The sequence below is a fragment of the Mesoplodon densirostris genome, chromosome 9 (assembly GCF_025265405.1).
Source record: "Mesoplodon densirostris isolate mMesDen1 chromosome 9, mMesDen1 primary haplotype, whole genome shotgun sequence".
Classification (NCBI taxonomy): Eukaryota; Metazoa; Chordata; class Mammalia; order Artiodactyla; family Ziphiidae; genus Mesoplodon; species Mesoplodon densirostris.
Window position 1 is genome coordinate 16,959,668 of NC_082669.1, and position 12,661 is coordinate 16,972,328.

At 51.4% G+C, this 12,661-nt stretch overlaps 1 protein-coding gene across 6 annotated transcripts in view; it reads right to left on the reverse strand.

The window, feature by feature from the left end:
- The window catches only part of SRPK2 (SRSF protein kinase 2), a 237,359-nt gene that overhangs the window by 14,274 nt on the left and 210,424 nt on the right, over positions 1-12,661 (reverse strand). For 5 of the 6 annotated variants that reach the window (XM_060107949.1, XM_060107946.1, XM_060107952.1 and 2 more), the window contains 4 exons: positions 5,991-6,091; positions 5,769-5,876; positions 860-929; positions 161-253 (listed from right to left, as the gene is read on the reverse strand). In XM_060107949.1, coding sequence (XP_059963932.1) covers positions 161-253; positions 860-929; positions 5,769-5,876; positions 5,991-6,091 — 372 coding nt within the window. The remainder of the gene's footprint in view (positions 1-160; positions 254-859; positions 930-5,768; positions 5,877-5,990; positions 6,092-12,661) is intronic. The other variant, XM_060107948.1, reaches the window with a different exon arrangement.

The window sequence follows — 12,661 nt, forward strand, 5'->3', positions numbered from 1 at the left end:
GGCAGGGGCTCCTTCTCAACTCTGAAGTCAGCACAGGAATTCTGCTGGGTTGCTTTTGGAATTTAGGAGAAAGGCCTTTGTCACCATTAATGATACAACCAGCAGCTGCTATTCCATTTCTGTCTGCATCGTGGCGCTTTTCAAAAAGAAGAGGTACTACCTCTGCGATTGAAGAATTCCCGAGAATATTTTCCAGACAGAGCAAAGTGCCTTGGGATACTGCCTAGCAGCTCTATGATGTGGGCTATGTGGTCTATGGAGGAGAGAAAAAAAAGGACACGGGAATGGGAGGGGCAGAGGGAGGGATGGGATAAAAGAAGAGGGGGAAAAATTGAAATTAGTAAAAAATCAGAGATAGAATCAAATCAACAATGTGTGCAGCACATCCACACAGAGGCTTCTGGGACTGGCAGGCCTCAGGCCCCATCGGGAGCATTAACGGTGTGACGGGTGCCAGCTTACCCCAGGCTGCCCCGGCATCGCAAGCAAATAAGCATGGAGATGGTCAGGTCTGCAGATGGGAATCCAAGCCAGAGTTGCCTGGTTTTAAATTCAGCCCCCAACAGGACAGAGAAGTGGGCAGCTGATCAGTGGACAAAAGGTCCACGGAGAGGCTCCGGGTTCGTCCGGCCTGTCCTCTCCTGGCCAGCTGGGCTCAGGCCTGCGGGGGCGGGCTGAGGCCCGAGGGCTCTCCAAAGCATTGCCAGTGCCAGGAGGCTCTCTGCCCAGTCACTGCAGCTGAGGGGGCTTCAGGCTCAAAGGGAGAGCCTCTGAATTTGGTGCAAAAAGACAGTATTCTCCAGAAGTTCAGGAGCCTCAGGAGACCTGGACTGAGGTCTCAGCAGGCAGCAACACTCACCTTCGTCTCTGGAATAGTCTTCCCCAGAATGCGGTTCAAACAAGTAATCTCCCGTTGCCAGCTCAAATGCCTAGGATACAACAGATGACATGCTAAGCGCTTCACGGAGACGGGCCCCAAGCCAGCAACTTCTTCTGGTACAAGAGACCTACATTTTATGAGGATCTGAATCAAACCAAAGAGCCTCCTGAAAGGGCTCAACACCAGGCTTTCTCTTCTTCCCAAAAGTTCAAAGAAGCTTCAGAAATATTCTTGTACCTCTGCTTCACTTTGCAGGAAGCCGCTGTGCGCGGGCGTGGCCGGAGCACCGCACTCTAATCTGAGGGCTCAGTCTAAGGTCCAGGTCTGTCTGACCCCAGAGCCCAGCTGCAAGCTGCAGGCTAACCTGGCCCCGGACCACGGCTGTGGCTGCTCTCCTGAATCAAAGACCTTCATGTCTGAGCAACCGGGGGCTCCTTTCAGCTACTTGTCATCTCTTTCATTCACTTCTGACTCAACCAAAGGACATTCGAGAACCCAAGAAGCCCCTCTTGCTCCGTCCCCTGGGGCCAGGAGGAACCAGACCCCCGTGCAGCCCGCCCGGGGGCGGCCAGGAGAGCGGCTTCCTGGTTACAGGGCTGTCCCCACCTGGGTGCTGGGGTCGGGAGGGAACGGGAGGGGCACTGCTTTCCCATCGCTGCCACTGAGCCCACTTCCGTTGTTCATAAGATCGTCTCAGGACTGTGAGCTTTAACTTGCTAACAGTACATAAAAATGAAAACTGCTATCGCTCTGTTGATCAAATACCATGTTTTTTTTAAAAAACATGTTTTAAATGAGAATTTACAAGAAGTTTTAAAAAGAACAAGCTAAATCCCGTGTTTGTTTTTTCCCATACTTACTTCTCCTGTGCGTTAGATCTCGCTCTTCTGGAGGCCCTCAGGGGCCCTTCCCGCTTCACAGATGCCTGTAAGTCAGCGGCCGGGGCACCGCCCGCTCCTCTCAAGGTACCGCCCTCCCCATGGGCGCCTCGATGAGCCCGCCTAGCACCAGCCCGCCCTCTCCGCTTCTGTCGAGGATCACAGGGCGTGGGCAGGCACCCGCAGGGGAAGTCTCGTCTGCCTGGGGCGGGGCCCCTCTCACAAACCCAGGTGGGCGCGCTTAGCCCAGGACCACATCTCTTCACCTTGTGTTTTTCTTTTTTATGAAAGGAGGGAGGTGGGATGCCAAGCCTGTTGCCAGCTACCCTGTGATGAGCACTAGTTCACAACTCGGGATCCCTGCCCTGAACCAGACCTGGGTCTGACGTGCCCAGTCTCAGCACAGAGTACGTCAGGCGGTCCTCTGGGCGCTGCAGGGCCTCCCCGCTCCACCCAACAAACAATAAAGATACTAGGGTCAATCCCAGATCAGGGTAAAACACGTCACATTTGGCCACAGGTCTATGGGGAACAAGTGGATGACACACTGAATGGCCAGAAACGTCTTTCTCATCTGGGACACAAGCCAAGAGAAAAGGGTGAAACCCTAATGGAGAAAGAAGACCCCAGAAGCCGCATGATCTAGCAAAGGAGAGCGCCAGCTGCTCTTCACCGTCCTCGGGGCCTCCCTCACTCTTCTAATGAACGTTCAAAAACATTTCAATCTGGTTGTACGTATTTCTGACAGCCTAGCGCTAAGATATGTCCACTGAGTGTTCTTTGAAAGATGACCATTTTGATTAGCACCCATGTATTTCCAAGGAAACACAAGTTGAAGAAGCCTATCAATGAAATGGTTTAAAAGAAAAAAGGAAAGATGAAGGCTCCCCCATCATGTTTTCATGTTTTCGGGTCCTGATTCTCTGAAGCATGAGGAGATTTTTCTTAACAACTAGGACACAGACAGCAGGCAGGGTAAACACACATCACAATGAAAACATCAGTCTCTGTACTTTACAGCTTGCTTTTATGCTGGCAACTATGAAACCATGAAAAATTATTGCCTTCAACTCAATAAGTTACTCTCGATATAACCTCTATTGTTATTGTTTATTTTCAATACTTGGGAACTCTGTACTCGGCCCAATCCCCTCAGAGGGCTTTCCCTTGGACCAGCCTCTGTCCTCAGGCTCTGGGGAGACCAGATACCCCCCTTCCTGAAATGCCATCACCCCACATCAAGTATCCCATTCTGAATAAATAAGGTCACGGATGCCTTCTGTGATGTGACCACTGCCGAGAAGTTTGGTGAAATGGGTCAGACTGGCTTTTCTTGTCTCTACAGCGCTGACTGAGGCTCACCATGGAGCCCATGGGAAGACGCCTATTCAGGGACTCTGAAACACAAGTGCAGAGCGACCAATGCCAGGGTGCACACGTCATTTTTAGATCATGCACACTTACATCTGGAGGGCTCCAGAGCTCAAGGAAAAAGAGATTCAACACCTGACAAAGCCCAGCTGCCCTGCCCAGTGGTGAAAGCTCTCCTCCCCGCCAGCAGCACAGGCACTTACCAGTGAACACGGCTACCAGCCACCACTCTCAGCTCCACTAGCGTCTCTGTAAGATTTGATGCCCTTTATAACAAAGAACCCTGGGCTTTACCAGCAAGAACAATCTGGAGCTTTACTACAGCTTGCTGTTATGGATTCCATGTACTGTCACACACTTAAACTTCCACGGCAGCGTGGGCTGGGCAAAGACGCCTCACCTGCACCAGGTTCTCTACGAAGAACAAGAGGGGACCCCTCAGCCACGGCCTCCGGGGGGGGGGAGGGGGGATGCAGGCTTGCCCCCGCTCCCAGAAAATCACCCTTAAACTGATTAAAAAGAGCTTCCTAAGCAGCCCAAGAAGTACTGAGGGGCCTTACGCTTCACTTCCTGGGAAGCGGGGAGGCAAAGGAGATGGAGTGAGTGCTTTTCCTCAGGCGTCTGCTCTTGACGTTGGCGCCCCCTTGGCGCCCCGGTTCACAGCAGCTGCAGGGCTCAGCAGGACAGGAGACTGTGTGGAGGGGCAGACCCTCACCTCACAGAAGGCCAGACAGGGAGCCCGGTATAAAACTGCACTGACAGCTCCACCATTATCCTACTACATCTGTGATCTTGTCCCGTTTTTCTGATTATATCACCAAAATTCAACACCCCGACTTAGAAGCACAGGATTTCAGAGCTGAAAGCGTCTGCAGAGTGTAAATGAGGGCAGCCCCGACAGGGCCCCTTCTGTGCTGCTGGGGGGGAGGAGAGCCTGACCTCACCACACCCTGAGGTCCAACAGCCCCGCAGCTCCCACCGCTGAAGGCGCCCCCTTCTGCTGACCTGGCCGCTGCCTCCCACTGCTTCCAGCCCCCAGGCCCCCTCCCCGCTGCCCCCCCACTCGCCCACAGGGAGCCTCACCCCTGTCCGCACAGCAGGCCCTGCGTTCTAAGGAACCATGACACGTCCACCAATTCTCTCTCTCTCTTTTTTTAATTTAAAAAGAGTTATTAAAAAGAAAAAAGACTAGAGCGACCACCCCCCCCCACCCCCTGGCCTCTGGCCCATGATCTCCGACCCCTGCCCTCCTCCCACTCTAATAACCTCCCTCATTCAGAAGTCAGCCCCGCCCGCCCGGGCTGGCCCGGCCATCTGGTCCACCAATTCTTTTAACCCTCCTTGTCCATACCTAGCAAGGCAAGGGCTCAGTTTTTGATACTTACTGAGAAGCTTAATTTTAAACTTATTCTCTGGCATTACCCGTCAGAGCAACATGGGAACAGAAGGGCACACTGTTCTAGATTTGTTGGGCCATACTGGCTGCAAACTTGAAAAACACAGAACATCCACTTTTTTCATGTTGTTTTAGCAAGACCTGCTAACAGTGCTATACTTTAGCATCAGAGGACACACCCAAAAGAAGTGCTACATTAATCCTTGAATAACAGACAATTACACTTATTCTGCATTGTTTTTTTAGTGAGAAGACAAGTACCAAGCTTTGCACACATGCCACGCCCTTTCATTTAAATATCAGAGGAGAATTTGGAGGAAAAATGAGGAAAGCATGAAACACCTCCTGAAGCAAGAGACACATGCATCCCCTTCTCCAACAAAGGACTGCAAAGCTCGGCCCACTAAGAGGAAGGTGACAAACTGACCAGGAAACAGGACCAAGAGAGAAACTGAAACTGGCTTATGGACGAGGGACCATTCATGCTTATTCATGCTTATTCATGCTTGTCGGTTCACAGGTAAGGAGCAGGTGAGAAGAGGCATGGTGGGGCTGAGGCGAGTGTAGACACAACCAGACTTCTGATGCACACAAGCGGCGGAGACCATGGCTACATCACGCTGGAGACACAAGAGGCAGCCTGAGGCCCTGAGGGGAACCGTCGCTGAGCTGCCTGAGGGAACCGACGCGATCAAACGGGGGACAGGCGGCTGCCGGTGCCTCGGACGTGGCCGGACACAGCCTAGAGCCGTAAGGCAGAAGAGTCCCTGGACTCTGCTGAACAGAAGGAGAGAGACTGAACACCGCTGCGTGGGGAAGTCCTCTCTCCAGCAAGGAGACAAGGTCTGTCACAGCCCCTCAGGCCACCTGCCCCTAAATCGCACCTGTCTCATCGTCCTCCACGGCCCGGGTGAGGGGACTGCGCGCAGCCTGCAAGCTTCCAGGAGCCACAGGGGCTCCCTGAAGTCACTGTCACCACAGCGGGGCTCCGATTCTCGGGGCCGTGGGCCACAGAGGGCCTCGCGAGGTCGTCTCTCACAAGACCAAACCAAAACACACACCAGGACACGCCAGAGAAGGTCTCTTAAGATACCCCAGGCAGCCACCTTCCCCTCACCCACCCCTCAGTGGACAACCTTCACGGCCAGAAAGCTTCGACCGCAGGCCCTGGCGAGGCTGCCCCACCACGGGAACTAAAAGGATGAGCCTTGACACAGAGGAAAATGGCGAAGGCCGTTCTTACCATACACGCCGTACTCCAAATGTCAGCAGGGGTACTGTAACCTGCTCCTATTAAAACCTCTATGGATCTATACTGACGCGTCTGGATGTCTTCTGTGAAGTGTTTATGCTGGAAGGGAACAGACTGCATTACCGTGGAGGACCACAGACATTAAACGAGAGAAAAAGCATCTTCTAATACATGATCACAACCGACATGCTTTAGAAAGAAAACTCTACTTACCACCCAACAAGCGTTTCCCAGGTCGGCAATTTTAACTCTAATTTTATCTGCATTCCGTGGGTCCAGGGGATTCACCAACAGGTCGGCTGCCCGGGTTTTTGCTGGCATGAGCAAACAACAGGACAGTTAGTGCCTGGGATAAGTGGTTTGCGTGTGCGCACACAGTGCTTGCTGGGCACAGTCTCCTTTTCTAGAAAAGCGGTGGGTGATCATTTAGGCCTGGAATCCTGTAAGTTGAACTCAACAGAATTTAAATTCGTGGTCTCCACCTCTGGAAAATACTTCGCAAGAGAGCAAACTGCCCAGAGACCCCATGGACACTGCCTTGCCCTTTCTCCTTTCTCCCCATCCTTCACCGAGCAGGTCAGCCCTGCTTGGTTCCTGTGTCTTTTAGCTGCTCCTCATTAGGCCATGCCAGTTCCCTAATGGACCCTGGCTAACTCAGAAGTGCGTTACCACTTAACATGAGGGTAGAGAGAATGCTCCCCAGGGGGCGCCCAGCCCTTCCTAAGTGGCCCACAGCCCTCACCTCTCCCTCTGCCTGGGCCGAGCACAGACACCTCAAGAGTTAGATGATGGCCGATTAACAAATACAGATGGGCAGGGACTAATCAATTCTGGTTTAGCCGTGGACAAGGGACACTCCAGAACAGAGGTCTCTTGAGACGGCCCGGGCCCTCTGAGGTCCCTCACGGACTTGTCAAAGACTCAAGCCACTCTCAACCCCCGGGAACCCTGAGGAATTCTCAACAGTAGGCACGGGGCCGGGATTCTCAGGGCTGAGGGGCCAGAGAAGCTTTTCAGACAAACACAGACCAGGCCTGCAGAAAGCACAGTTAACCAAGGGGCAGTGACAAAGAAGAAGAATGTGGTGAGGCCCAGACAGAAAAGGCTGAAGTGACTCAGCATCTCCATCAAACCTCAAACTGACCGGCAAGCTGGGATTTCTGGTAAAGATGAGATGTAACCATGGCTTTTCATTCATTTCAGAAGTAATTCTGAAACGGTACTCACAGACAAAACACAAAAGCCCGCTCAATGCAGAATATTAAACACCCTTTAGCTCACTCGAAGGTGGGGACTGCTGGAATGACTGTCCCTCCTCTGGGTAGACGCGTGCTGTGGAGCTTGGCACCCCAGGTGGGCGGCAAGGCCAGGCTGCGTGCACCGTGAGCAGGGCAGGAAGTAGGCGACGCACCCAGGACCTGGGGCGCCCACAGAGCTCCCCAGGAGGGGCCAGAAAATGCAAGAGAGCTCTGGCAACGTTTTAACCCTCAAGACCTGTTCCTCAGACTTACGGATCAACCCAAGCCTGCCAGGCCCACACACTCCCTTCTTGCTATCTGCCCTACACCACGTCCCTCTTTATGTGAGGACACTGATCCACAGTGAGGCCTCACCAAAGGCCAGGTATGAGCCGAGGAGAAGAAACACAGGAAATCAGAAATGAGAAGGACAGCACCACAAAGGCACACACAGAGAGGCAAGGTGTTCACACCGAACAGGGAGTGGGCTGAGAAACCGAGTTCTAGAAGAAACCTAAAATGCCCACCCAACAGACAGATGGCCAGCACTGGAAATGGCTTAGATGGATCCCTCATGTCATTTAATAAAGGAGACTCGGCAGGCAAGAAAATGGAACGTGAGGTTTGCAGAACTGGATTCAAATCTGTTTCTACGTCTATACGTGACAAGACTCTGGCAAATGACTTAAACTCCGAGGCTCAGTCCTCCGTAAAGGAGGAAGAGGAAGGGACCACCCCTCCTCCACCAAAAAATAAAAATGAAAAAAGGACCAAACACAGGAGAGCTACGACAGCGCCTGGCTGCCGGATCCAGGGGCTCCCGCCTGCCTGCCACCAGCCAGACCACCCTCTTGAGGCCAGGGCTTCTGAACGGCCAGTGAGGGACCAGACAAAGCCCCCGCGGCACAGAGAGGATGGGAGGCCAAGCCGTGGCTTCCGGCACCGCACACCACTGAGATCAAAGGCCTGGCAGGGGAAGAGGATGAGGGGGCAGGTTCTGGCTGAGCTGCCGGCAAGGGTGCTCGAGTGGAGAGAGGGGATACGAAACTGCCCCCTCCTCCAGGCGTCGTTCTAAAGACATCACGCACTAGCCACTTCAGCTAGAGGACAAGCACCTTAAAAACACATCACACACCTTCGGTACAGATCCCCCTCGACTTACGACGGGGTGACGTCCCAAAAAACCCATCAAAAGTTGAAAATATCGTTAAGTTCAAACTGCATTTAATTACACATCACCTACCACACGTCACAGCTGAGCCCAGTACCTTCAACATCACTCAGGACACTTACGTTAGCCCACAGTTGGGCAAAAGCAACGAACACGAAGCCTACTTCATAATAAACTGTGCTGAATATCTCATGTAATTTACTGCATCCTGTACTGAAAGTGAAAGGCAGACGGGCCGTCTGGGCACAGAGTGGTGGTACCTGTGCCAGCTGTCCGCTCGCGTGACCGCGTGGCTGCCTGGGGGCTGCCCAGCATCACAAGGTGGAGTCCTGCAGTGTATCGCTCTCCCGGGAAAAGATCACAGTTGAAAACGAGAAGCACAGCTTGTACAGAACGCGCTTCGCTTTCGCACCATCATAAAGTCGACCCTTCGTTAACTCAGGGGCCACCTGTACAGTCTCTTTGTATTTAATGTCCCTCGTTTATGAGCACTAGACGACGTCTCTTTGGTGACATGCTGTTATTCTCCTAGTTCGTGTCTATGCGTGGTTACCAGGCGCACAATGCATTCCAAATGATACTAGGGAATCCACCTCAACATTTTAACTGTATTAAGAACGCAAAGGACGTAAAAGAGAACCAGCTTGCACTTCTTTTCCCAGTGTGCTGGTTTCCTGCTCTGGGTAATCTGTAAAAGGTTACCTGAGTACAACACTCAAAAAGGCCCGTTTAAACACAGGGACAGTCACACCTGCTGTGCAGTCGTACGAGCTTTGCTTTGCCCAGAAATCAGATCACCTCCCGTGATTCAGGCGCTATTATGCAACTACCACAGCTCTTCCCTGCTCTCTGCTTCTACCAAGGAGGGAATGAAAAGTGGGAAGAGAGGCAGGAAGACTTCACTTCAGGAAGGGCTGGCGCCCTTAAGTCATTCTGATAACCTGGCCTCTGGGTGACACTGTACTCACTCCATCTGAGGTGATCCTAGGGACCAGCAACATGGCAGCCAGTGGGGCCTCAGTGATGAAACAGCCAGGCCAGCATCACTCATCTGCAAGGCACTGTGCTAGGCCCACACTGGCACTTTTATGCTTAAAACATCCTTACAAGGAAGGCATGAATACCCTCTTTATATGCAGGAGATTTAGTACCAGCCTAAAGAAAGAGCACAACTAGGAGATTTAATGCCCAAGCCTGACCTGTGTGTTCACAAATAGGTGCTGTGAGTATCTACTGAGTCCGCTCTACGTGCCAGACGTTACCCTGGCACCAGGAAGAGAATCAACAGGACATACAAGGTTCCGTCACCACACCCCAAATTAGGAAACTCACACACTTGCTGGGAATATGGGTGATAAATAAAATGAATGATTCACACACCATGTCAGTAGCTCTATATGCTAAGAAGAAAAACACAGTGGAGAAAGGAGATGGCTACTGATGAGGGTGTTTGCCCATGGGCGGGGGTGGAGAGGGCGTGTTTCCTGAGAAAGTGGCCTTTGAGGAGAGGCCTGAACAAAGGGAGGCACAGAGGAGAGAAGCCCTGGGCAGAGAGGACAGCAAGAGCAAAGCGCCAAGAGGCAGAGACAAGCCTGCACCCTTGAGGAAGCTCAGGAAGAAGGCAGTGTGGGAGGGGCGGAAAGAGCAGGGGAAATAGAGGCGGGTGGAGCGTGGGCGGGACGGACTGCACAGGGCTGTGAGCTTTGGAGGACGACGCCTCTGCGGGTTATGCTACACGGTCGGGGGGCGGGGGGGGGGGCGGCGGGGAACGTGCTTTAAAAAGCTCTCTCGGGACTGTTCCTCGGGGAACAGACTAGGGGTGAGAAGACTGTGGAGTCGTGTTCCAGCAGCCTAGCCAAGGACTGCCACTGACATGGGTCACTACTAGGCGAGGGGGAAGGGATTCAACACACACCTTGCAGGTACCACCCTGCTCCCAGGCCTCTGTGCTTCAGATGTGCTGAGCCCAGATACGTGCTATGGCTCCAGCAGTAATAACCCAAGAGGAAACCTCCTCTTTTCAACCTTCAGTGGCTACAAAACTACTCCAGGGAGAAGCTCACATCCTTAGCCTGGCATGTAAGTTCTTTCTCAATCTTCTCATCGTGGCCCCAGCTTTTCTTCTACTGTTGCCTAACGTATCCGTTCTGCTATAAAGACAAGGATCTACACAAACTCAGGAAAGGATGTTTCTCTCGCCTCATGTTCTTGTAGTACCTGGTGGCCAACTTCCAGTCTCTAGACCATACCCCTTCCATGTAGGAAACAAAACACCTCCCCTGCGGGAGGCTGTCCATGGTTATCCAAAGACCAGGCTGCAAACCCAAGCCGAGTGCCTCCAGATAAATGATGGGATCAATGAAAAGGTCAGCTTGGTAAGAGACTAGGATCAATGAAAAAAACAGACCTCCTATTTCTCCCTGATGCAATATTCACGCAACAGCCAGGGTGCTGGGGACAGAATGTGTTTTGGACGAAGTAAAATTCTAACTGTGAAAGGACAAAGGTGGGAGAATGGAAGAATATAGCCAGGTATCACTCATTTGTTGGTTCATTATTCAATAAATGCTTATCTTAGCACTGACTTAGACGCTGAGGATACACAGATAGAAATACACAGCACTCTCCAAGCGTTCACATCCTAGGGAAGAGGAAGACAGTGGAAACGAACAATGAACACACAGTGAAGAAAAGTATGGCCAGCAGGAAAAGAGGGGAACGAGAACTGGGACCTGCCAGGGAACACAGTGAGGACCCAACAGAAGAAAAGAAAAAAGAAAAAAGAAAAAGAAAAAAGAAAAAACAAACAGGAGGAAGCATTCCAAGCAGGAGGGAAAGCATCAGCAAAGGCACAGAAGCGTGAGCAAGCATGCCATGTTCACACAGACACTTGTTATTATGTCTTAAAAATAAATGGGGAAGAGACTATGCTACACCTGAGATTACTAAACCTTTCCACTGTTTACTCCATCAGTAAAAGATGTTTGAGCACTCATTTCAATATATGCATGTTTATAAACTTTACATATGACTGTTCCTATATATTATGTACATTATAAAAAACATTTTAAAAATATCAATAGCAAAAACTACTTGGAGACATGGCCGACTCCAGCCTGGGGCAGGGAGAGTACGAACCTGGGCACATGGCTCTAGAAGAGCAAGGGGGCACCTGAGGAATCACGGGGTTCTGTCAAAAGGACTTAAGAGCCAACCTGAGGAGGCTCACACAGACCAAATGTGGGATGATCCTGGCACTCAAAAAAAAGCTGTAAACGATAACACACAATTCAATGTGTTAATTAAAGAGAAAAAAAAAATCCATGAGTCCACGATATGAAGGAACGCGTGAGAGACTGCAGGGAGGGTGGTATCTCCAGAAAGGGCATGGAAGCCTCCCTCCTGTCCCATACACCACGCCCTACACATCCCTTCCATCTGGAGGTTCCTGACTTACATCCTTTTTTGATAAACTGATTATCTAGCAAGTAAACTGTTTTCCTGAGTTCCGTGAGCTGCTCTAACAAATTAATCCAACCCCAGGGCAGCGTCATGGAAACCTCTGATTTACAGCTGATTGTTCAGAAGCACAGGTGACAACATGGACTTGTGATGGATGTGGGGGGAGTGCAGGGGGAGACCGACACCGTCTTGTGAGACGGAGCCCTTAACCCTGGGACCTGACACTACCTCCAAGTAGTGTCAGACTTTACTTCAATTGCAAGACACCGAGCTGGTGCCGGATAATTGTTTAGGTGGGGAGACACCCCTACACACACGCTTGGTAACCAAAAGCGTCAGCAGTAATATGGGAGCAGAATGAGAGTACAGGAGACACAGAGGTGGGTTTTTCCTCAGGTGAGGCTACACTCCTCGTGAAGGCGTTTCATTAAGCACCTTCGAACCCTCTGGTCAGGGTAAAGGTAAACAGGAGCAGAATGTGTCTGTCCAATCACAAATTGTATATATATACGTCCTTAGGATGCCTAGTTGTGGCCAAGGAGTAACAGAGAAGGCTTTGCGGGTCTCTCAGCTACTGGAATCAAAGGGGCTGCAGAACATCCTGAGCTGCTTGCAGGGCCGGCTCATCACCTGACTCGCCGTGTGTTAACATTCTCGCCAGCAGAGGGAGCAGAGGCGGTTTTTGAGCTCTTCCACTGCGGGGCCAGAATGGAGACCAACTGTGCGCGACACCCAGGGTTTGCCTACTGAAGTCCCCTAGCATACCCCAGGCAGAGATCTGTCGTGTGGCATTCACCCTCAAAATCAGGGTTTGATATATACATCATCACCACATTTAAACCCACACCGCTTCCTTTAAAATGTCCAAAGAAGAGTCTTATAACCAAGAACGGCTATCAAAATAAAGTAAGACACTTCCTCCTCACTACAAATAAAGAGCAGGCACACTTTTCCTTGAATAGAAACGAAACAAAACAAAAAACCAAAAACTAAATATAACACTGTCAGGTGGA